The following is a 26,482-nucleotide window of genomic DNA, read 5'->3' as shown; positions in this document are numbered from 1 at the left end:
AGTTCTTATCATGATCTATCCGGAAGACCTTAGTCCTTGGATTTTGAGGTCTGAGATCTAAGGGTTTTAGTACTATAGTTATGAGTTCTTGTCTTTGAAACTTAGATCTTGGCCTATGTTCTTGTTCTTGATCGTTGTTTTGTTCTTAGTTACTTTCTATGTTCTTGTTCTATTCTTAGCTTGTTCTCCAAGACACCCCCTAGGATTTACGATACAAGACATGAACCTGACACCCTATGTCCAATGCATCATACGTTCCAAGTGACACAGTCTAACCTACGTCCAAGACTTTATGCGTTCCAAGCAACGTAGTCTGAACCCGCATCCAGGGCTTCATGCATACCCTACGATACAGTCTGAAACCTATGTCCAAGGATTCATGCATTCCAAGCGACATAGTCTGAATACCTACGCTCCAAGCTTCTTACGTTCCAAGCAGCGTAGTCTGAAAACCTATATCTAAGGCTTCTTACGTTCCAAGTAATGTAGTCTGAGTTATAAACATGTTGTACCGTTAGAAGTCTAGGAGTTTTCTTGAGTTTTTTAGTCTAAGGACCTTGGCCCCTTAATCCTTAGTGGTACCTAGCATTCTTTTTATAGATGTAGAGTTTGTGTGGAATTATTCTTGGTTCTCATTCTATAATTTCAAACGTTCTAAATTTCTTGAAGCATAAGTCGTAACATGCATTCTTAAGCTCTACCTAACTTAGTAACAAGCATGAGTTATTCAATCATTACCACCAAATTGTACCCAAAAATGATTTTCTCCAATTGAGCACACTCCGAGACTTGTTAACCTTCATGGTCTTCTATGAAAATGTTCCTTGAAGGTGCAGAAATTGAATGAATTGGTCTTACTCGATGAATTTGCATGTAAGCTCATATTGGAATTTGAAGTTCTTAAATGATAGATAGGATTGGGGGAATGAGTTTAGGGTAGTTTCAGCGCCCCATTTTTTTTTTTTTTTCATAAAACTCATGGTAATCTTGTTTAGAAGGTGTGGGAACAAGTTTGAAGGGAAATGGTGGACAATTTCTCTCAACTTTGGAAAAAACTCGAGAGTAGGAAACTAAAAAAAAAACCCTATAACTCACGATTGAGAGCTCAACGTAGCTCAGTTCTTGTTCCAAATGAAATATCATACTTCAGACTTTATGGATATGGAGGGAGCTTAAACTAAGGTTGAAACCTCCAAAATCTTCATTATTTGGAGATTGATTTTTCTGTATTTTTTTCGAAAATATCCTCTCCAATCACTGAGCAACCGACCTCCAATTTAAATTGTAGCGGCTGGATGTGATGATGTGTCTCCTATAGAGCATACTCAAATTTGGTGATAAGGTGAATTTTCTATGGATAACTCCATGCCGTGGATCTGATTTTCTAATCCGTGACATTTTTATAATTATCTCGAAGTTCAAGGGTATTTTGGTAATTTGTCATTTTAAATATTTTTTTATTCTTATTTTTTAAATCCAATTTTTTTCTAAAAATTCTTTACCCTCCTTTGGTAACTCTTCCCTTCTTTACCACCTTGCAATTCCTTCTCGATAAGAAATTAAAAAAATTCAGAAAATTCCTTAAAAATTAGAAATTTGACATTTTCGTCCTTTTCGCTCACTTTTTTCCTTTCCCATCCTTTTCGCTCACATTCAAATGACTTGCTTAAGACTATTTTCTTTACTTGAATGTCTTAATTCCTTTCCTTGGATCCTTTAGGTTACTTTTAACTTTACTTCGGGTGTTACAAATTCTCCCCCTCTTAAGAACTTTCGTCCACAAAAGTTCATTGTCCTTATTATTGGGGTTTTCGTTCACAAAGTAATAAGCAGCCTACTTGTAGGTTTGTCCTTAAGTTTCGTATCTTTTGAGTTTTCTTTATTATTGTCTTGGGTTATCCTCCTTTGTAACCTTAGGTCCCGTACTTGTATATGCTTGATCGAGGCTATTGGTCTCTTGGTCGTAGTACCTTCTTAGCTTCTACACGGTGCCTCTCGACCCCACTAGTTCTTTCCCTAGTTCTGAATTTGTTCTTGGTCTATTGGGTTAGTAACCTTGTCCCGCATTTTTTGTCATTCTAGACTCTTGTGCCCCTTTGATCCACAGCTGAAGTGGACATTGGTTCCTGCCCAGCATTCTCCCTTGTGTGGTCTTCCGCACTTCGGGCATAAGAGTCTGTTTTCCTCCCTCGTTTGGAATGTATGATGCCTTGGGCATAGGTTATGGGGTTCATGTCTTGTACCATAAATTCTAAGGGTATCTTGGAGAACAAACCAAGAATAGACAAGAACATAGAAATAAACCAAGAACAAGACAACGATCAAGAACTAGAACATGGATCAAGATCTAAGTTCTAAAGACAAGAACCTAGAACCACAGTACTAAGGTCCTTAGATCTCAGATTTCAGAATCCAAGAACCAAGGTCCTCAGGATAGATCATGATAAGAACTCACTAGTCAAGAACATAACCAAATGACCTAAATACTTGCAAAAAGAACTACAACTAGATAAGAACGAGCGTGGTACCCTAGCATATCAAAAGCACGATTAAGAGCCTACTTGTAGGCTACTTACTAAGTCTTTGTACTCGCTCCGTATTTCCCATCGTACTCCACACCCTTTTGTTTCAAATATTTTGTTTGTTCCTTATTTTGTGTTTTAGCTACTTATGTATGAACTATATTTTGATATAATGTAAAAATAATGTATATTATGTTTTAAATTCTCTTTATTTTTATTTCACGAAAAATTTGACCGTCTTTTTTTTACACCATCGAGTCAACCCTAGTAAATATTTGTTCTTCAGACAAGCTTGAAAATCGGGCCGTGACAAGTCCAAGGAATAGTCACAAAAAGTTAGGTCTCACCATGAACCATGATTGAATGTGATTGCATTTTAACGACCTCAATAGTAAGACTAGTTATTGAGTATTTTTAGATACTCAACCCACATTTACTATCTATTCAAGTAAATGCAAGACGCTCATATACGGAAGACGACGTCAGCTATGAAGACCAGGAAAATAAAATCAGGGTAGTTGAAGTTCTGCATTTAATTTGTAGCTCGTAAGTTAGTTTGGTAGAACTCAAAGTAGGTAAAGAGTACATAGTTGGACGTACTTGAATCTCGAAGTAGGTAAAGGGATGACCCATTACCATGTGCCAAAAAAAATGATACAAAAACGATTCATTTTCGTTACCATTCCAAGACCTAACATAGATGGAATTCTTGATGCTAGCTCATTCAAAAGTTCTTCATTCGTCAAAAGGTAAAGGAGAGCTCGTTCATGAGTTCCGTCGAGTTCAATTGAATGAAAATTTTATATATAAGGTTAGTTCATGGTTCCGTAAAACTAGATTAGATTGAGTCGAATTAACCTGAATTTATTGTTAATTTTAAAATATATATTTTTTATTTTATTTTTCTTTAATTCATAATTGTATTTTTATTATTATTATTATTATTTTTTTAGCCATTCTTAATAATTAATTTTTAATATTTGAAAGAAAACTATCAAATTCATCTTGAAGATCCAGTCACAACACAACACTAACATTGGTTACAAACGTTAAATATTTTTAATGTTTATAAAAGCATAGTAGGGTTGGATTATAAACCTATTTTCGGATTAGTCGGGTTGACTCGACCAAAAAAATTCAAACTCGCAAACTCAATCGAAATTTTTAGTTTTGCAAAAAATGAACACAACCCAAACCGAAAAACAATATAATCCTATTTTCGGGCTGGTTTAGGTAGGATAATTTAGGTTAGTTGGATTATTGAATCATACGTACATTCCTAGCCAACTCGACATTGATTAACTAGTTGAGATACTATCATGAGCTAAAAAGATTAGCCGTTCGAGTCTACCGCTCACTCGACAAAGCAAAAAATCAATACACTAAATCATTAACAATTATCACTTTTAATATAAAAAAAAAAATTACAAAATTGAGGAAAGTTTAATGAAATATTAAAAAAAAAAAAAAAAAACATGTCCACTCATTGCAAGCTCAGCAGAAGAAACCTTTTTTTTTTTTTTAGTTATTATTATTATTTTAAATTTTGTGAAACATAAATATTTCAGAAAAAGCAATGGCATTTGCGTAAATAAGAAAGAATAGAAGGGCATAATAATAGTTGAGGTAACACCAGCCTCTGTCCTCACGTGCTATCCCATCGGCCACCAGGCACGCACGCGCGCACAAGAAAGCTCAGTGTCGTCTCCGCTCAATCTCTCGTATGTATAATAATAATAATAATAATAATTCATTAAAGTTTCTAATTTTATATTTATTAAATTAAATAACTGTCTCCTAATTAATAGCTCTCGTGACTTTGTTTTGGACTTTTCAAGAGACCTCATACCAATTAACATAGTATTCTTCACTTATAAACCCATGGCCATTCTTAAATTAACCAATGTGAGACTCACGCCCAACAATCATCAACAACCCTCTTCTCGAACAAAGTACCTTATAAGCTTCCTTTGAGACTTATGGAGCTCTCGAATAGTCTCCTCTTAATTGAGGCTCGACTCCTTTCTTTGGAGCCCGCGAACAAAGTATACCCTTTGTTCGACGCTTTAGTCACTTTTGACTACACCTTCGAGGCTCACAATTCTTTGTTTGATATTTAGTGGATTCAAAAACCTGCCTTTCTTACCCGGTGTCTATTTTTTTTATTGGATTGAGTGGTGAACTCTATTGAGATTATCCAGGTGACTTAACCATTAAATTATAAATTTAATATATTGTTAAAATATAGGCTCCAAAAAGTTTTTAAAAAATTGGTAAAAGGAATTTATGACGTCATAAAAAGTTATTACCATAAGAAAAAGGAAATTAATTACACTTTAAAACTTGGATTGGGGCGGTCCCACGGAACAGGTTTTCTTTCGGCCTCTCAATTTGTCGTTTTCTCTCATCTGGGGTTCCCCCGAATAGCGCGCTTTAGCATGTGGCTTGGTTTGATGCTAAATTGCGCCGCAGTACTTATCCTTCGCACCTCCCCCCTCTCTTATTGATCTTCAGAGTTGGAACCTCATAGAAGGAAGTTACGCGGCAAATGGCTCTTCGTCCAATATGCGTGCGACTTTGAATCGCGATTTCGCTTCTGCTTCAAGATCTTGAACCAACTCTGTTCCATTTCTGAAAGGGGGCTTTACTTGACCGTGTTCTTCTTCTGTTCTTTCTTCTCTCTGCTTTGATGATGGCTGGAACTAATCAAATCAATCTCAACGAAGCTAGGGTACTGCTTTGATTTAATTCGTTTTGGTTTCTAATTTTGTTATTTCCCCTTTCGGTTGCCTCTCTCTTGCCCTGTATTTCTTTCTATTAATAGCTGATCAATCGTTGACTTTGATTTTTCGTTTTTTTTCCTTTCCTTTTTTGTTGAGGTTTTTGTAAATTTTGAGTTTCTTTTAAGCTCTTTGTTCGTTGATTCTATGTCGGTTTTTGGTTGATCTGCTAGCATTCTGTGTTTGATTCGGATTAGGGATTGCCCGACAGGCTTCTTGAGTGTTTGTGTTGGTCTAAGCTGAAATGGGCAGTGATTTTTGTTGTTTTATGTATTAGAAAATCGCCATTAGAGAGAAGTTCTTTGGCTATTTGATTTTGTGGATTATGTTTATGAATTTTCTGAGATTGTTTTGAATAGATGGTGGTTCCACTGAATACCTGGGTTCTCATTTCCAACTTCAAGTTGGCTTATAATCTTCTTCGTCGGCCTGATGGGACCTTCAATCGCCATTTGGCTGAGTTTCTCGACCGGAAAGTCCCTGCAAATGCTAACCCTGTTGATGGGGCTTTCTCGTTTGATGTCATTATTGATCGTGCTATGAGCCTGCTTTGTCGAATTTATCGACCTGCCAACGGAGGGGAGCCTCAGACTACTAGCATTGTTGATCTTGAGAAGCCTGTGGATTCTGAGGTTGTTGTCCCTGTTATTGTTTTCTTTCATGGTGGAAGCTTTGCTCATTCGTCTGCTAATAGCGCTATCTACGATACGCTATGTCGTCGATTGGTTAGCCTTTGCAAGGCTGTTGTTATCTCTGTGAATTATAGGCGTGCTCCTGAAAATCGATATCCATGTGCTTATGATGATGGATGGACTGCACTCAATTGGGTGAACTCAAGAACATGGCTTCGAAGTAAAGACTCGAAAAGCTATATCTATTTGGCTGGCGATAGTTCGGGTGGAAACATTGTACACCATGTTGCATCAAGAGCTGTGAAGTTGGGAATCGAAGTGTTCGGTAATATACTTCTTAATCCAATGTTTGGGGGACAGGAAAGAACCAAATCAGAGATTCGGTTGGATGGGAAGTATTTTGTGACCATTCGAGATAGAGATTGGTATTGGAGGGCCTTTCTCCCTGAGGGAGAAGATAGAGACCATCCAGCTTGTAATCCCTTCGGGCCGAGGGGCTATAGCCTTGAAGGAATCAAGTTCCCGAAGAGCCTTGTCGTGGTGGCTGGTTTAGATCTTGTCCAAGATTGGCAATTGGCTTATGCCAAAGGGCTGGAGAATGATGGCCAGGAGGTGAAACTTTTGTATCTTGAGCAGGCAACAATTGGCTTCTACTTGTTACCGAATACCGAGCACTTCTATACTGTCATGGACGAGATAAGCGAATTCGTGAGTTCTGACTGTTAATAGAGTTGACACTATCTACAGGCAGCCGTATCTAACCGAACCGTAACATTCCTCCTCACGATAAGAGGGATCGTTTTATAAGATTGTGTAGTAATACGACTTACCATTTTGTTGATTCTCATGTTATTTGTGTTCTTCATTTGGGTCTGGTTCTTGTTGGTGTAAAAGATGGCTGAATCTCGGTCACCAGACTCAAACGTACTACGATTCAGCATCTAGCTGCATCAGGTTGCTATCTTCTAGATTTTGGATGTAACTGTTTGCTATGACTCTTATGGCAGCAAGAGCGGCATAGCTTTTAAGCGCAGCAGAGTTCCAATTTAACATTACTCGCCCTGGCATCTCGCTGCAACGCAACGACGTAGAGGAAGATCCAAGTTTACGGGTAACTTTTTCAGTACCTTGGTTTCATTCCTGCTTAGTGACATATTATATATAGCTAATTTCAGAACATGGTTGAGGAAGCATCCATGATATTGTGATTCTATATGTTGTTTATACATATGTTCTAGAATATATGAAAAAGTTTGCTTATTTTAACTCTTAGTCCTTGTAATCTGTTCATTTTGCATTAGACCCTTTTCTTTTATTTCTTTTCGGGTTGATCCTTCTTGCTCGTTAGCGTAGCGTAGTTGGCAACTAGAACTTTAGTATTAGCTTCTGAAGTTGTGTTATTAGATAATTATATTTCTTCTGTGGCTCGTTCTTAACTTATCTTATCTGATTTGCTTGTTTGTACCATACTGTAATAAATTTTAACGTATTTCTCTCGGCATCGGTGTGGGGTTAAAGTGTAATTTCTATAGGGACAGGTATTTGTGAGAAAGTAAAGAATGGTAGGTTTTAAAAGGAATGGAAGTGGGTAGGAAGGGAAAAAGCCATTTTTGTTGGGACAAATGTAGAGACAAGGGGTAAGAGAGAGAGGGGCCCCTATTTGCAAAATAGTAAAATTCCACTATTGCAAACAAGGGCTTGTCTTCCATATCATTGGATTAAGGATGAGTTGGTTGAATGGTCCATTCATGAATGCCTTACATGGAGATGGGAAAGGGAGAAAATACAAAGATTTGGCTTGTCTTTAAAGGGAAAATGGCTCATCTCATGCACATGGTTGTTGGGTTTTTGGACTTATTTATATGTGTATCAAGAGGGACCATTTTTTAAATTTTGGTTTACTCAAGGGTAATGCCTGCAAATGACAGCTTTGAAAACAAATGATTCTTCTAAGTCATGGTTGTTTATTTATTGTTTTATTAGACAAGGGCGTTGGAGACGACTAGTTGCTTACAATGTCGATTAGCAACGTTAGAGCTGGTGGAAAAGAGTGTCGTGGAGGTTGCCACCACAAAAATAAGAGATAAGATATGAGATAGTATTGAAGTTTGAATCTTGGACTGTGACTAAAAAGATGAAAACTAAAAGCAAATAGAAATGAAAGTAAAATATGATAAAAGATAAAACACGGTAAATTTTAAAGACAAAAAAGATTACATCAAAATACAATACGAAATCGATATTGTTGTTCAAATTTGTTATAAAAGAGAAAAATGAGATTGAGATACAACTACAAAATGAGATACAAAAGATTTTATATGAAGCTAGACACCTAAGAGAAGGGTAAGTATAAAAATATTGTTGTCATCGTATCCTTAACCTATTAAGGTATCCACGGGCTTTCCTCTAGGCTTTAGGAAGTTCAGGTCTAATCTTTACTACTATCTGAGTATTTGGGGTACTTTGAAGTTTCGAGTGGTACTTCTAGCTGCTCATGGACCCATTATGGGTACGAAAGATGTGGTTTACCTATTTTTGGTATCTCGAATCTACTGAACGACAAATCTTAGCTCGATGAGAACTAACTTTTATTGTTTTGTTGACTTAGGGTAGCTTGCTTTGTCTATGTAGTATGAAACCAGTGTTATGGATCGAGGCGCTACCTCGTAGAATTCTCTCTCTAGTCTACTCGTCGTTCATGCGAGGTTAACTGGCAAACCCTTCCCACATGACCAGTCGTCACTCAAGATTAAGTGTAAGGTAATCCAACTGATTGATCTCACAACTTTAACCAACCTCATGTCTGGCTCGACATTATGAGTACTGAAGTGGAACTTGATGGTACAGGCGTCGGAGTAGAAAGAGTAGTAGTGACTCTAATGGCATCGTTAAACTAATGATATCGAACATACTACCAATGAGCTAGAGAACTACCTTTGTCATTCTTGGATGTCGTGGAGGTCGTCTACTATATTCTTAGGGGAGTCTAGGTGGTTTAAATCTCATCGCTCATTTTCAGAACATTTGGGGTTATCTCCTCGAGACTAACTCTAAGTATACACAAGACTAAACCAATCTCTAAGTATACACAAGACTAAACCTCTAATCACTCACGATCTAGGGGTGCAAAGTCTACTGGTAATGTACTAACCTAGGTGAACATGTAAACCACTCTAGCTGTAGCGCCCTAAACTTAGTTTGATTCTCTTGTGCATGCTTTGGTAGGGAGATTATTCTATCGGGTCATCATAGGGGCATTTTGGTAATTTATTACATCTTACACAGCGTACTTACCCATATTGCCTAACTCGTATTCTAGTCATGCACACTCTCTTTCTAGCTTTGCATAATAAATAAAATAGCATGCTTCTCAGAAATCTCAAACTAGGGTCCTAAAAATACATGCACTACAAACTTATCCGAAAATGCCCTTCTAAAGTACTCCTGGATTTGGCGATTATGCAGCACCCACTCTCAGCATTGAGTGAGTCAAGCCTACATCAAGTCACGTTGCCTACGGTCGGGCAACGTGAATATAAACCTCGGGTCTCGATTTCAAGAGAAGATTTTAGAAAGCGAGGGAGAGAGGTCTTGGAAAAAGAGTCTTGAAAGCAAGAGAGAGAGAGAGAGATTGATGTTATATAGCATACAAGCAAAAAAGCATCAAGAACGGCTTAAACAGTATATAACTATTTGAGGTAGGGAGAATCTAACAACTATTTCAGGGAGGGAGAATCTAACAACTAGTCGCATCCAGTGTAGTACATTTTGAGGCATTTCATGTCTACTAGGCGTTGCATGACATCGCCAAAACATCATACTCTTAAAGAAAACAAAAAAGAAATAATACAACATGAAAGCGGTAAAAGAAAGCAACAAAGTAGTGCAAGGCAAAAGTTTCAGCGTGTCACGGGCATGCGGCCATGTGCGACATGCCTTGGACAAGCATGTCTGTGACACTAGGCATCCCACAAGTGTTATCTAGATTTTGTGTGGCTACTTACATAGATGGTGTGTGTCTTCTTAAGCTAGCTTTTTTGCACGTTGGAGGGTCCATAATTTCTAAAATTTCTTTGGTAGGTTTTAATTCAAACAAAATTATGGTTAGTATTAATATCGGAGCGAAAATAGTAAAACGGAGGTCGAACGGGACAACAAGGAAGACTTACACATTGTGCACGCACATCCACGTGCCCAAAAAACCTCCCATGCGTGCAGCCTTGTGCAAGTACACACACACTTAAGAGAAGGATGTGCGCACTCACGACGTGCCACATGTCAAGTTGTGGTTCATCTTTACATCCATCGCGACGCAGGTTTGAACCTTAAAAACGTTAGGTTTTCTGTGAAATCCCAAATGACGACACGTGGTGCATGTAGTCAGTGCGTTGGAGGCGTGTCAGGTCATCTCGTGGATTTGATTGATGGATGGTTCTCAGGTTGGTTTGTTCTAGAGATCGCGTGCGCCAATCAAATGTCGACGCACATCCTGCACCTCGCCAATTGCACTTCTTTCCCCATTAGCCAACACGCGTCTCTACCGAAGCATGACGATGTCACCTCCTTCCTCAAATTTCCATTTGAATGAACTTGGCTCATTCCCTCCCAAAACAACCTTCTAAAGAAAATTTCTAAATCGAGAGAAAATTGAGTGATTCAAAAGTCGAGAATAGTTCTTCCAAGCCCATAGAGAATTAGAGGTGTTAATAATACCTCCTATTCAATAGGGCGTCCACTAGATTATTAGCGAAAGAAAATGCACCCACTTTTTTTTCAAAAGAAGTGTTATGCAAGTATTTTAGAGGCACTTGAGTAGCCTAGAAATGTCTAAAAAGTGCCTAAAAATCTCGCAACGACCAAAATGAACTTGAACGTTCCGCAGGTGAGCCTAATGCTCATAACCAACCACCCGAACGTATACAAGTATCTTAAAGTAAGCCTAAAGCACATAAACCGTCTCTAGCAATACAAACTATCTACAGAGTTACTTGAAGTGTGTTTAACTCATACTCCAAACCCAATACACTAACTAACGATTCAAAGTCAAAATAAAATGACGGTAACTCACTCAAATTCACTCAACATCTCACAAGCTCAATACCATACACTTCACGTTTGAAAAGAAGAAGAATGAGGAAAAACGTCGGCTTAGCCTCCCACTAAGTCGGCCTTACTTTCCCTCCCCACGATAGACATTGGCACACATATATCTTTTTCAACGCAACTCGTTTCGTCAGCATAGCTTCGAATATGTAGACAAAAGTTTAAAGAATTAGGATTTCTACCCCGACTTCTCACCACTCTCAACTTGTCTTCGTTGCTTAGTGAGTATTTTATACTCATTCCTTTTCCCTTTCCTTTTTCAAGTATCGAACAAGGTGGTGAGGTACTCGGGAGCTGTGTTGTCGCAGAGGGGTGTCAACCCGGAGCGTCTACTTTGTATTTCGTTTTGGGTTACCATTTGTATTGATATTTTTCTTACCTTTGTTCTCCATTTGTAAATAACTCAGAATACCTTTTTTAGATTGTGGCAATGGTATTGTTTGATTTTAAATCACTCGTAATTTTACCGTATTTTTATTTGTTTTTTTTTTTTTAATTTTATCTCCATTCTTTTCTCTTTATCCCGATCTGATTTCTCAAAGCCTCAAAGATCGAGTCATGACATCGACACTTTCAAATTGTCTTGGGATGCCAAACTTTGATTTTATAATCGCCGAAAAATATCTTTTTTTCTATAAGTTTTTTAGTATAATTTTCATTTACATTTTTTTTATATTAAATTTTTATTCTTTAATTTTGATTTTATTTTCCATTTAATCTTTAAATTATAACTTAAAAGATTTTAGACTCTTGAATTTTAAATATTATATTTTTTTATATTAAGTTTTTGTTAGTTTATTTAATATAATTATGTTATAAATTTTATTTCGATAATTTTAATAGTAATGAAAAATTAATTGCTAAAAAATTAGCATCTCTAGTATACCAATAGGTATATTCTTCGGTATACCTATAGGTATATTCTTCGGGAGTCTCTTGGGGCTCCGACTCTCGGTAAGATGGGCATTGCTACCTACAGGTATATTCTTCATCTGATTAAGGCGAATTCCACTTGAGCTACAGAAAGATCCCATTATTTATGTAACGACTCTAAATTTCTATTTACTCAGAATTGCTACTGTCTCATTTTCTTCTAGAATGCTGAATATAACTCTTAAAAAAATACATCATCTATAGTATAAATGTCATAACATATAAAACATCTTAATACGGATACTGAAATTTAGAGAAAATAAAAAAAAATAAATACAAAATAATTTAAAATGATGAAATGCAAAACAACTTATTCTAATCTAAGATCAGGGAGATATATATATATATAGATGTATATGAATATGCATATGTATTCTGATTCGTTACAATTTAGGATGAGATTCACACGAACACTTGAATAATAGTACACAAATTATATTGAAAAAATCTTTAAGACCAACTTGAAATTTTGGGTTAGTTGGGTTGGTGACACGAGCAACAAGAGTAGAATTCACAACACAACCCAAGTTGAGTTGGGTCGGGTTGTTGTGTTATATTTTTTTATATTTATTTTAAAAGATTATACTTATTTGTTATGATGTTACGTTAATAATTAAAATCTTATAAAACTCAAATATCAAATATTCATGGTTTACAATACATCACTAACCTTGATTACAAACATCAGCTATACCCAACTGTACATTTTTGGGTTGGGTAGTATAGTATGGTACGTAACACTGACATCGATTAAAAGTATGGTAGGGTAGGTTTGAGTTGTAATTCTATTTTCCATAAAAAAAAAAGAAAAAAAACGTCAACCCACAAATTGACTTAAATTTTCGGGTTTCTAAAAATCCAACCTAACCAAAACCAAAAATGAAATCCAACCCAACCGTACTTTTATGATCTGGGTTGAGTAATTCAGATTGGTCGTATTCTTAAGCCATATAAATACTTCTACTGAATAAGATTCCCTTGTAATGCTAAACTCGAGATTATTGTCAAACTTCATCTTAAAACATACACAAACTTTACGCGTTGTCTACAAAAACCCCTAAACTTTCAAAAATTCAAACAATATTCTTGAACTTAAAAAAAAAAAAAATTATATATACTTTTATCGTTCGTTTTATTTAATAAAAAATACCTTTACTTTTTTTTTAATTTTAAAAGTATTTCGTACTATATTTTAAAAATACTCATGAACTTTTTAAAATAACATTAAAATATTGGTAAATAATCTATGTGGGGTCGATAAATGATTTTTCATCTGTATATTGACGATAATATTATAAAGATAATATTTTTTAAAATTTTATGAATATTTTTTAAGTAGGAATCAGTAAAAATATTTTTGAATTTTAAATTTAAAATATATGTTTTTTCCGGAAATAATATATTTTTTGAGATTTTAAAAAGTTTAAAAATATTATTAAATTAATATTTTTACTAAGATACCCTAAAAACAAACCAGTATTACGTGGGTAGTGTCAGTGTGGGGTTCGTGCGTTTGATTTGGATTATAAAAGAAAAACTAACTGAAATCCATTAACTGAATTCCACCGGCATCGCCCGCCGTTTTGATTTTCTTCTCTTTCGATCCCCCTCTCTGCTGCAACCTCACGCCGCCGCCGCCACCGCCGCGAAAATCCCCATCTTCTCCGCTCGCTCGCTCGCTGTCGAGGTCTGCTCCAATAAGGTAGTTTTTCTATTCGTTCTTCTGTTTTGTTTCTTCGATTCAACCAACTTCATAATAGAATCAAAACTTTTCTTTCTCCTTTTTGTTTACTCGACAGCCAGACGAACTTCTCCTATTTCTTTACTCGAAATTTTAATTTGTATTCATAAACCTATTTTTTTGTTTTCTGCAATTTTCAGTTCAGTTGGATTTTCTCTTATGCATGATTCTTAAGATCAATTTATGTATCGTTCCTCGTTCTTTTGATTGTTATTATGTTGTTTGTACTGATTAATTTTTAGTTTTCCGATCGTTGTAGGTGATTGTGACGCACTGCAACATGGTGTGGTGCAGTAATTGTGTGAAAAATGTTGCTGGGTCTCGAGATAATGCTGGTTTCCAGTTAGTATTTATTTTAAAATTTAATCTATGAACATTTGGTTTATGATATAACAATGCTTACTTAGCTTTCTCTGTGGGTTTTTGTATATTTGTTTAATAGATACTGTGATATGTGTGGGAAGGTGTTGGATTTTTACAATTTCTCTCAGGATCCTACTTTTACAAAGGATTCTGGAGGGCAGGTACTTAAATTCTAGTTATGTTGTTTGTCAAAGATATATTATACTGTTATTATGCATAAAATTGTCAACCCTAACCTATGATATTGTGGTACTGCTGAGATATTCATATTGATGTCCGAATGAATTTTGCAGAGTCAATTGTCAGGAAATTTTGTTAGATCTATTCAGAGTAATTATTCTGCTTCACGGGAAAGGACATTAAGTAGAGGTTTGCTGTTTGACTTACTTTCTCTTCTTATGATAAACATGTGTAAACGACCTCGGTTCTTCAAAATTAACCAAGTATATCTGAGCTTTCTTATCCTGTATCAGCTTTTGATGATATGAGATATATGAGGAATGGCTTAAACATGGGTGAGAGTGATGAAATAATTCGTGTAGCTGGGGCATTTTATAGAGTAAGGTTTCTTTTTCTCTGAGCCCTATGTATGTGATGTTTATATGTGCATATGTACTTATTGGATTGATGTTTCTTCACCTTTAAATGTACTGAAGATTGCATTAGAGAGAAATTTTACCCGTGGACGCAATACAGAGTTTGTTCAAGCTGCTTGCCTTTACATTGCTTGTCGGTATGAGATTCCCCTTCCCTGAATTACAATTATTCCTGATATTTATTCAAGCTGATCATATATTTTAATTTTGTTGCATTGATTGACGATTTATATTTGATAATATGAGGCCATGCAAGAGATTTTTTTTGTGAACGAGTTCTTTTGATACCCCCATGAAGCTTGTCAGAAAATGAAAAGGCTATGCTTCTGAATGATATAATCTCATTGGGATTATCTATTTCAACCTCTTTTCTTCGTATGTTGTTCGATTGCTTTCCACAAAAAGTTATTTTCTGTTTATAATTACTGCAAACATTATATCCATTCCCATGTGTCACTGTGTTCTTTATTTCTTAGATAGTTGTGAGTGTCCAAGTCAATTTATGCACAAGTTTTATGAGAAACCTTCTTAGGATTTATAATAATTGGCCTCGAAACATTCATCCGAACATTTAAATAGGTGGCTATGTGGTTTGAATCCATGATCGAATGACATTTGGATTTGCACGGTATCCCTTTGACTATTAGACCAATGTAGTTATCTTACTATGCCCACCTTTGAAATAGGCATTCTGCACAGTGTTAACGTATTTTGTAAGGATGTGAATAGATCCCAGTTTCGCAACTACCATTATAAGAGAATACAAGAAAAATGATACTGTCCAAGTTCTTTGTCAAAAATGAAAAATGATAGTGATAGTGACCTAGGTATTTTGAAGAATCCAAAAGCTCCTTTGAGCCAAGCTCGTCACTAAGCTTTCGCGATCATTGTTTACCTCATTGCTACCCTTCCATTATTTGTAGTTGTTAAATCTACTTACAGTTTGAGCATAAGAAACTAAATTTAGTAAAAGAGTTTCCTCTCTCCCTCTAATGCGAGTTGGAGAGGTTGGTGAAAATCCAAAGTAAAAGATTTGTGGTGAACTGTTTTAGTTGAATATTTTTGTGTACTGAAGTCAATGATGGTGAAGCTTAGTTGGGAACCTTATCTTGGGCGAGGGATTGCCTCATTTTCCTCACTACTAGACTTAATGTATAGAGATGTACAAGTTACAACCGCATGCTTGATGACCAACATAAAGTTTTGTTTGACAATTTTCCTTTCTCTTGGATCAATCTAGATTGGAAGGTGTTTATGTAATAGTTGTTCTTGGTCAGGGCTCCTCTACTCTTCCCATCCCCTCCATTTTTTCCCTTTTATCTACTAAATATATGATCTTTGATTAAAAAAGGTTAAAGAACATATTTTTCTTCATACTTTCATTGAAGTAATGGTTTAATGCAAGAACTTCAATGTATAATAATTTAGTCTCTTTAGTTTAAAATTTGTGAATGGTTAGTATATGAAGTTTAATATGTAAGAGTATACCCTCTGTAGTTTATTGTTTGAAATAATATGTTCCTTGTAGTTTAAATTTTACAACAAGTTAATCCCTGTCATGAAAAGTTGCATTATGTTGGGACTTGCTTGTACTTAATGGGATTTGTAGCATAGGTAGATTAACTAATTGCTTGGGCCTGAATGCGATACATGAAAACTAGCGTGCCCTCACTATGTCTATATGTGTGTGTATGATATATATATACATATATGTATGTATGTATGAATGAATGAATGCATATATGTATGTGTTTATGTATATATATGTACGTGCTTATATGCATGTCAAAAATTTGCTAATGTTCTTACATTATCGATAAAGGTACTAATATTTCCTCAACATGTTTAACCCTATATACATATATTAGAAAGTGATGTGTCATGCTGTATTTGTGTTATGTGTTGTGTGTTGTATAGGTTTGTTCTTCATGTTAGAGAACCTATGTAAACTTTTATTTGGTAACTGTACCGTTTCTTGATCAACTCTAGTTTCTACATTGGAAGGCACTCATGTCATAGTTGTCCTTGGTTTGGGCTCCTCCGCCCCTCCCTCCTTTTTTGTTTTCTTTTTGTGCAGTGAATATATGTTTTCTTATTGCAAAGAGGTTAAAAAAACACCTCTGGTTCTTATACTTACAAGCTACATTGAAGTAACAATTAAGTATTTGAAATTTAATGTGTTATCATTTAATTCTTGTAGTTTAATTTAGTCCTTCAACTTTAGTAAATAACAAGTTAGTTCTTTTGGTTAAAATCTGGAATGATTTAGTCCCTTTAATTTAAATTTTGTAACAATATAATCTCTACTATGAAAAGTCTAAATAGTAGCAGGGTTTGTGGTGTTTATAGATTGATAAATCACTTGGGATCTGTTGTGTTTTTTAAATTAGAGGGACTAAAATCAAGTAAAAGATAAGGTACTTCAACTCTATGAATTTTTTCATGAGGGACTAAATTTTTTAAAATTTTAAATAGGTGGGACTAAATCATGACATACTGTGAAGGGAGTTAATCGTAACAAATTTTAAGCTACAAGTACTAAATTGTTATGGATTAAAGTTCCAATACTAAATTGTTACCTATAGGAAAAAGGAAACTAAATTTTTACATCTAAATTTTTACATCCATGAAAAATATAAGCGAGGAAGGGGGTGAAGATTGAGTTGGTAAGTGTCAACTTAGCCTGTTTTGGGACAAGGATCTTCCATTTATCAGTTTTTGGTTGCACTTTATCGTTGATCTGATGCCAAAACGTTGTTTTGTTGGGATTTCATTAGAATGGAAGCCCTAGGCAAACCGTTGGCCTACCTCCCACTTTGCATCTGGATATTGTGTTTCGGTCGACATTTTGGAATATTTCCATTGAGACCCATGTTCATAAATGCACATTGTTTATCAACTCTCCCTATAGATGTGCATGGACACATGCATGTATCTTGGTGGACCAAAATTTTGTTGAATGATGTATGATGAATGATGCACTAATATCAAACTTGTATTTTGTTATGTAGGGAAAAGAATAAACCATATCTTCTAATTGACTTTTCAAATTATTTGAGGATAAATGTGTAAGGTTTCTCTTCCCTTAGTATATGTATTTGATTTGTTGGTTTTTTCTTAATTATTTTTTATTTTATTTTTATATATATTAGCATCGTTACACCTTTGAAGTTTTTTGCAGCTATGTGTTGGGCGCTGTATTTTTGCAACTTTGTAAAGTGCTAAGACTTGAAGAGCACCCTATTGTTCAAAAGCCAGTTGATCCTTCCCTTTTTATAGATAAATTTACTCAATGTAAGTCTTTCATGTCACATGAGTTGCACGTTTACAAGCTATTGACATTTCCACTAAAGCCTATCGAGCTGAAAATCTAAATTGTCTTAATCAATATAGTTTTAACCATTGCTCATTTTCTTTTATACATCAATAGTTTCTAATATTTATTAGGATACAAAACGTGGGGGTTGTTGATTTATGCAAACCGTGGACTAGTGATGTGTTTGAACGTCCACTTTTACTTGGTTTTTACTATTAGTGAACCACTTTGCCAAGGTTTATCACTTTTTTTTTGTTTGATTATCTAATTTTTGACAGCATATAATTTTTCATTAAATTTATTTTTCACTATTTTGGTTGTTTTGATGTTAAATTTACATGTTTAATATATTTTAAAGTCCTAGATATTTAAATATATTTAAAAAATCAGGCGTGCCCAATGTGTCTGCCTCATACCTTTTTTTTTTTTTTATAGAAATTAACATGTAATGCTATGTGTATTTGTATCCCATTTTAGCACGTTTTAGATTTAACATTTTGAGTACTGAGATGTCTTAACCAAAATTGTTCCTAGGTTTGCTTGGAGGAACAAAGGACGATGGAATGAAAAAGGAGGTTTCCAGAACTGCATTGAAGATTATAACCAGCATGAAGCGTGATTGGATGCAGGTCTGGTATGGGAACCACCATATTTTCTATCAACTTCTTGCTGGTTCTTTTTGAAGTTGATTTTGGGTCCTAACGGTTCTTTCAGACTGGGAGAAAGCCTAGTGGCCTATGTGGTGCGGCTTTATACATATCTGCACTTTCTCATGGTGTCAAGTGTTCCAAGTCTGACATTGTAAGTAATGTTGATCGTTCAGTGTTAATATTTCCTTTTGTACTTCTTTTTGATGAGGAACATTGTTTTTCAACTTGAATGATTACCAAATAGATTGTGCTTTTTTCCATATCTTTTACTTATCAAATAAGGAACGAATATTCCTCTTGCCTTTTGTTGTAGTATTTTCTGGTTCTATTGTCTAGGATTCATGTCAATCTTCAACAATGTTCATCGTATATTTAAAAATTTTGTTACGAAATCATGTCAATGGAAATTTCAATGCCTTGAATATATAGAATCCTAAACTTCCCATTATCTTATAGAATGGTGAAAGACCAAAAAAAAAAAAAAAAAGAAAAAAAAGAAAAAAACTTCTTGAACTTCCCAAAAATTACTGAATTATCTCAAAGAATGATAGAAATTAGTGCTATCATGAAACAATGAGCAATGCTGTCTTTAACAAGAAAACTCCACTAATCGATACAACTACAATACTTCTTGGAAAAAGACTAAAATAATGACCTAGCTTTTTTTGTTTGTAGGGTTTCTTGAACTTGTTGAACATAGTTTTTTGTTGATCGGAAAGAGGTTCACCAACTACCTACACTATTGTCTTCTTAAAAAAGAAGTTGGTTTGGCCGTTGGATGCCATTTCGGATTTAGTTCTTAGCCTTCTTTCACACAAGGTTTCTAGGAGTTGGTAGTTCAGTGAGTTGTTTTGGGCATAAAATATTAGGAACCGGAAGGTGTTTTTTCTGAAATTATGAAACTCCAAGGCAATGTAAAGAAGTTAAACATTGTCATCCTTCCCACTAATAAAGAAAGTTGGAAAGAAAGTTTTTATTGAGTTAAGGTGTTTCACATTTTGATGTTGGCAAAAATAGGAAAAGAAATAAACTTCAAACAACCCCACAACTCAGCTTTTCTTCAAGCATGTTGTGAATACTTTCGGAGTTCCCTCAAGTATTGTCAATTCTAGAGATAACTGATTTATGGGTACTTTCTGGACGAGGCCATTTTTGCTCTTGAGTCCAGTCTAAGTATATCTTTGAGTTACCATCCTCGATGGATGGCCATACCCAGAGATTCAACAGCTTACTTGAAGATGCTTAACAAAAGAATTGGGTCTAGTTGTTAGACATTGCACTGACCAACAGAAACAACCTAGTTATATGATAAAATGCATGTTGAATCAGCAATTTAGACTTTAAATTATTTATTGCGTTCTAATCATTTTTAACCAGAAACAAACTTCTCATTCTTACGTCAAAATTAAAATAACCCTGGTTAATTAACATTGTAATTTTTTCTTATTTTGATATATTATTTGTTGCAGTCTTATATATGTTGCCCTAAATTTATTTCAGATAAAGATTGTGCATATTTGTGATGCAACATTGACTAAGCGGTTAATTGAGTTCGAGAATACAGAATCTGGCAGCTTAACGGTAACTGATTTGCTTTGAGATGGTCTTTACTATCACGTGGTGTATTATTGTTTAATACATGTTATCATTGATGCTAGCATTACACTATTTATAGTCATCAATATCCTTTTAGTTGATCTTATTTTCTTGTGAAGTTCTGTTTTACTTGAGAGAAACTTGTAATGCATTTGACGTGAAGCTAAGATTCTTTAACTTCGTGTAGTTGAGGATATATGGGATTGTGGTTGTGAAGAAGTGGTTTAGTTTTTGGTGATAAAAGTACTTTATGGAGATTCTTGATGCAATGTATGTTTAGTTACTGCTTCCCAGTTCATTTCACTCTTAAGTCTTACCTTTCTTATGCTGTCAAACAGGAGTCTGATCTTTTCTACTCCATTGAAATTAGTCAAGTTATTTATGTTTATATTTTGAAAATGGATAAAGAATTATTTTTTACGGAAAAAAATGTCTCTACTGCTATCTCAACATGATGAAATTTTTATTATGTATTTTTGTTTATACTATTATTTATCTATATATGGAAATGTATGTTATTTTATTCTTGTTCGAGCCTTTTCATGCACGTTGATCTTGGGGAATATCTTCCATCTGGAAATGCTGATATTTCAAAGAAAAAAGAACACTAGAGTTGGTTGTATTGCCAAACATGTTCTTGCTGATGCCAATAGTTAATAAAATACCCAATTATATTCTAAGCTCGTAAATTTATTCTGCATGTCTTTTATTTTCAAACTAGGAAATAAACCTGAGTATTGATAAGGACTCCTTGATTATTTCCTTGTTTAGTTGGAGGAATTTATTGTCATGGCAGACAAGGCCAAGGGAAGCAACTCTGAGCGCACTGATGGATCCAATAATGGCTTGAATTCATCGAGTGATGAAGTACTTTGCGTGCATAAGAATGACACCACAAAGCCATATGCTCTTGGCCTTTGTAGAATTTGTTATGATGATGTGAGTTTCCTCTTTTTCCATGCTGTAAAAAAGTGATACGTAAATTGTACTTTCTTAAGATCTAAGCTAATTTGGTGCAGTTTGTTGAGCTTTCCGGAGGACTTGATGGGGGAGCAGATCCTCCAGCATTTCAAACTGCTGAGAGAGAAAGACTCGCAAAAGAAATGGCTGAGGAGGGTTCTAATGACTCTAGTGCTATTGGCAAATTTTCACAAGGACTAAACCCATGCAACAATGTAATGTTTTCTTTAACAGAATTCTCTCTCTCTCTCTCTCTCCTTTTTTTCCCTTCTTTTTCTTCTAGGTCTCATCATCAAGAATTATAAATGATTTTCTTACTTCAGAAGGTACTAATGACTCTAGTGCTATTGGTAAATTTTGGTGAATAAATATTTTTAAAAAGTTTGCTTGAATAAATTAATTCTATCTCAATAACTTAGCTTTTTAGACTAAGAGTAAATCACTTAAATATGAATTTAAATTTAGATATTTCTTCGTTTTAAAATTGATCGACCATATTTTCGGATTTTTTTTCCCCTTAAGTAGAACAAGTGGGGTATGATGGTTTTGAACCTCTGTCTCTAAGGACAAGAGGACATGTCAATTACCTTGAGCTATGTTCACTTTGGCTTATCCTTGGAAGTTTTAAGACTACAAAGATTGTTAGTGGGCTTTATTTTTAAATAAATTGCATCTTATTAGTGGTGCCACTAGAAGATATTTAATGGTTGGCTTGTGAACCCACCAAGCAAGTTGCATCAATATCAATTGACCAGTGGGTAAGGCAAGTACTGAGTGAGGTTTGGAGGTGGCACGTGAAGGTCTAAGTTAGAGGGTTGTATTGCAGTTGCACCGAAAGAGAGTTGATTGTCCCCCTATCAAATGTAAGAAAAGGTAAATTATGTTTACAATCAAGCTGCTAGTGTGAGCTTGACATAAGGGCCAAAAAAGATAATTATTTTTATTTTTATTTTTAATTAAAGTGAATGAGGAAGTGAATGAGGTGCACTACAAACACAAGAGTAGAAACTGAAAATTGGGGTATTACAATTGGATTACATAAACTGAAATGAAAGCTAGTACGAAGTTTCATAATTGTAAATGAACTTTAGTTCTGATCTTCAAAATATGCATGTAATTTGAATCGGTGATGTTTTGGAAACATGGTTCTTTGGTTAGATATACTCATATTGAGATTCCACCCATTTACCTCTCTTCAATGTTGTTCTTTTATAGATTGAAAAAGAATTGGACAATTTACATGCAGCAGATGCATCAAAAACTGTTAGTTCTAAAGAAGCTGAAGCAGCAAAAGGTAAGATGCAAAGCTCAACTTCATGATGCGTTGAGAGTTGTTTTCAATTTCATTCATGTATGTAATTTTCCAAAGTGAAAAAAAAAAAAAAAACCCAAGCCAAAAGAGTTGCAGAAGACTTCTCCAATTGGACAAAAGTGATTCAATAGATTTACTAATTAAAACGAGGAGTATTTACACCAGGGTAGCTAATAAAATCATTAAGAAGTGCTGTTGTCTGTTCCTATGATCCTTTTCTCGTTGTCTGAGTTTAAAATGTTACTTGAAAAAATGATAATTCAGGAGCTGCTGGAGATGAGCAAAGAGAACTCGATGATGGTGTTAATAAACTTGGAGATGATGCCTTGAGAACCTGTGCTTCAGATGAATCAGAAAGTTGGTCTGATATTGATGATATTGAGGTTTCTTTCTTTCTTCTTTTATTTTATTTTATTTTATCAAAGTTCATTTGCTATTAATATCTGCATAGAAGGTTGGAAAAAAAATGTACCATACTTTATAGACCAAAAAATAAAAACGTAACTACTTTCTAGAGGAATGAGTGTCGTTCGTGGCAACTCCAAGTGCCTGTTTGGGAAAATTGAAGCTTATTATATATTATTCATCTCGCTGACTCAATACCTAGCACTCTATGCGCAATGTAGAAGGAAATACAAGAAAATGCGCCCGGTCGATGTGGGATATTGTGATGTTATATTTTTACTTTACATTTTATATCTATGTTAAGACTTGCCTGTCAACATTACCTATGATCTTTTATCTTAATTAACTTGATCTATCATTCTATCATTTTGTTAATTTAGATTGGAATACTTTTTCGTAGGAACGAAAGGTTATCTGTTTCTTATCTGTTTCTATCATTCTGTTGTAGTTGCTAGACATTTTCTTTTCAGGTTCTGAGGGACAACTTTTTCAGTGCTTGGATTTTTCTGGGTTAAGTCGATACTTGGAAGTTCTGGGGGGCATATAAGGGTTTTGCTTTTTGGTGGATACTTTCTTCCTTATTCCACATGAATTGAATATTGAGTGCCCACAAGCACACTTGATTATGATGTATAGATACTGTTCAATTTTGTGTTTGTACTCCAATAAATATATTTATTTCCTCAAAGAAAAAAAGTAAAGCGAGGGACATTAAAATGTTTGTCTGGTCGTATATAATTGTTGAGGGAAGAAAGAAGGGGGTAATAGGTGTCCTCTTGAAATAACTGATCTTATATGTATTGAATTTTTCAATATTTTTGTCTTCATTATAGACTTAATGGATTACCACTCAAATGACAATATATTGCATAGGTTGATGGTTATCTTCACAATGAGGAGGAGAAACATTACAAAAAGATAATTTGGGAAGAGATGAACCGGGAGTATCTTGAGGTACATATTTTCATTCATTACAAGCCAATTCGTTGTTGATATCTGTAGACTATTCATACTTTTTACAGGAACAAGCAGTTAAGGAAGCAGCTGCTGCTGCTGCGAAGAAGGCTTATGAGGCCAATTTCGAAAATTGTTCAGAAGATATGAAGGCTGCAAAGGATCTTGCAGATGCTGCAGCCGCTGCTGTTGCAAAATCTAGAAAGGTTTCTGTCTTTATTTCTCTCACTTTTACCATTCACTTATTCATCTTTGTACTCCTTTTGATTTTTTAATATAGAAGAGGACATTGCATCTTTGTTCTCTTGTCTTAATCTCTTAGCCAGAGTTTTTATTTTGATTCTTGATTCTTATTTGCAGGAAAGACAACGAAAACGAGCTGCAGAAGCCAAAAATGTGTCCCCTGCACAAACAGCAGCAGAAGCCACCCGACAAATGTTAAATAAAAAGGTCCTACTTCAATTCATAAAATTCATTTTTTAGTTCTTAGCTTATCAGAACATTGGCAGAGTTTGTTCTGATTTAATTGAAAGTGGTGTTTTCTTTGCTATTTCTGTGCAGAGACTCAGCTCGAAAATCAACTATGATGTGCTCGACAAACTCTTCGACGAATCTGTATGTTTATATTGCACCTTTTTATTTCACTAATAGTCAAAATATATATACATACATACATTTGGTCTGCATTCTTCCAACATGGGTTTTCCACATTACAATTTAATATATTACATAAACAATGAACAAACACGGCAAGAAGAGGGAAACGGGAATAAAACTAAAGAGGAGTTGAGACATTCCTAAGCGTAACTCAACTTGTTTGCAACTTAGCATCCTCCAACATCACTTGTGAAAAACAAAACATCTGCTACCTGGGCGTTACTCAACTTGTTTAGATATATGTTCTTGACCAAGAGGTTCAATTCCGTCTTAGTTACTGATCCTTCTTGAGATAGGCTCTCTTTAGCCTCACCTCTTCCTGTACCTCTAATAGGATAGGGAGTCGTCTCCTTCCTCATCTTTCTCTTCCACGTCCTCTGGGCGGCACAAAATATCTACTAACCTGAGCGTAACTCAACTTGTTTAGATATATGTCTTTGACCAAGAAGTTCAATTTTCTCAACCCCACATGTTAAACTAAAAACAAAAAAACAAAAAAAAAAAAACGAACAAAACCTCCTCTCTAGCGAATTTTGTGAAGTAATAATTATCCAAGCTTACACAACTCCCTCTATCCCAACAAAAAAAAAAAAAAAAAAAAAAAAAAAAAATGTTAACATCTTTGTTCATCATCACCCGAATAAACGAGGAAATCACAGATTTGCTCTCAAATTTTGAGGTTTTCATGGACTTACTTTCACCACCATTCCAATAACTTATTTTGGTATTTGAAATAGGGACAAACACAAAAGGATACAAGGTAAAACAAAAGTACTTGTAGTTAACGTTCTTCTTGAGAGTTGAAAGTTGTTTATATCCTATACATATTTTTTTTTTTTTTGTGAATTAGGTTAATATCTTGCATCTTGAGGTTTATATAGTGTTCTTATTGTTGATTTCCAAACCTGGAACTTTTAGTAGATTCTTCAGTAAAACAAGGCAATTCTCTATCATAATAACTTTCTTGTCATGGCTATGGATTTCTTCATTAATTGATATTGTACTGTGATCTACATCGCAGGCTGGTACAGAGCTTTCGGCGAAGAAGAAACGCGCAGAACAGGCTGGAGAGACCGACAAGACAAAAGATGAAACCAAAGAATTTGAATCCACAGAGTTCAAACATGGTGAACAGGAACAGGAGAATGATTATGATGGTGATGGAACATATGGTTCTGGTCTGTATTACGAGAATATGGAAGAACCATACAGCTATGAACATGATTATGGGTACGACGAATACGATTGATACCGATATCTCAGGCGTTCAAGATTGCGGGCTAGTGCTTGCTGTCGTTAGTTATAGTTGATCTTATATTCATTGGCTGCTATGTGTTCTATCAGATGAACATTAAGCATGCAACTTGCATTATCTTTAATTTTGCTATCCCATTTGTTTAAATCTTATTTCATAAGGTTTTGTGAGGAAATAGACAATGTAACCTAACGAAAAATATTCTAAAAATGTTTCATAAGGTTTTGGGAGGAAATAGGGATACTATAACTCGTTCAAAATATTGAACAAAATTTCGTTTTTTTTTCATCTAATTTTGGAAATGATATGATTTGATAAGTTTCTTTATTGATTTTTGGAAATAAAGCGATTAGGGTTTAACTTCTTGTTACAGTAACTTTTTAGATTATTTATTGAAACTTAGTTTTTTTTCATCTATTTTTGGAAATGAGTGAGTACTATTTCTTCTACATATAAAAAGAGTTCAACCCGAGAAATGACGTATCTGGAACTACTTAAAATCATATCAAAGTTTTGTAACATGAAAAATATTTTAAAAGTAGCGTGACGGTGATTTTTTTTTTTTTTTTTTTGTATTTTTACTTATTATATGTTCTAAAATCATCAAATTCGAACTTCTGTCACAATAACTAATAAAAATATTGCTCGGAACTCAATTTTTCGTATATTTTTGGTAATGACACAATTAGGGTTTTTGCAATAAGGTT

At 34.7% G+C, this 26,482-nt stretch overlaps 2 protein-coding genes across 5 annotated transcripts; both read left to right on the top strand.

Moving 5' to 3' along the window:
• Positions 1–4,977: 4,977 nt before the first annotated feature.
• LOC111467894 (gibberellin receptor GID1C-like) lies at positions 4,978–7,206 on the top strand. The gene is made up of 2 exons (XM_023112982.1): positions 4,978–5,253; positions 5,662–7,206. The coding sequence occupies exons 1-2, from the start codon at positions 5,212–5,214 to the stop codon at positions 6,658–6,660; spliced, it is 1,041 nt and encodes a 346-aa protein (XP_022968750.1). The 5' UTR covers positions 4,978–5,211; the 3' UTR covers positions 6,661–7,206.
• A 6,332-nt stretch (positions 7,207–13,538) lies between these two features.
• LOC111467855 (transcription factor IIIB 60 kDa subunit-like) lies at positions 13,539–25,950 on the top strand. Of its 4 annotated transcripts, none has more exons than XM_023112921.1 (20): positions 13,539–13,657; positions 13,971–14,053; positions 14,154–14,235; positions 14,368–14,443; positions 14,548–14,633; positions 14,731–14,807; positions 17,682–17,738; positions 17,852–17,964; positions 18,521–18,615; positions 18,701–18,787; positions 20,137–20,217; positions 21,004–21,171; positions 21,252–21,407; positions 22,408–22,486; positions 22,769–22,887; positions 23,783–23,863; positions 23,932–24,069; positions 24,224–24,313; positions 24,425–24,478; positions 25,542–25,950. In XM_023112921.1, exons 2-20 carry the CDS (start codon positions 13,992–13,994, stop codon positions 25,767–25,769), a joined length of 1,929 nt encoding a protein of 642 aa, XP_022968689.1. In that variant the 5' UTR covers positions 13,539–13,657; positions 13,971–13,991; the 3' UTR covers positions 25,770–25,950. The 4 variants fall into 4 exon arrangements, with proteins under 4 accessions (XP_022968689.1, XP_022968691.1, XP_022968688.1 ...); XM_023112923.1 differs by having other exon boundaries at positions 13,954–14,053; XM_023112920.1 differs by having other exon boundaries at positions 13,539–13,672.
• Positions 25,951–26,482: the final 532 nt, after the last annotated feature.

Source organism: Cucurbita maxima, unplaced genomic scaffold, assembly GCF_002738345.1.
Source record: "Cucurbita maxima cultivar Rimu unplaced genomic scaffold, Cmax_1.0 Cma_Scf00035, whole genome shotgun sequence".
Taxonomy (NCBI): domain Eukaryota; kingdom Viridiplantae; phylum Streptophyta; class Magnoliopsida; order Cucurbitales; family Cucurbitaceae; genus Cucurbita; species Cucurbita maxima.
This window is presented reverse-complemented; position numbering and strand designations above follow the sequence as displayed.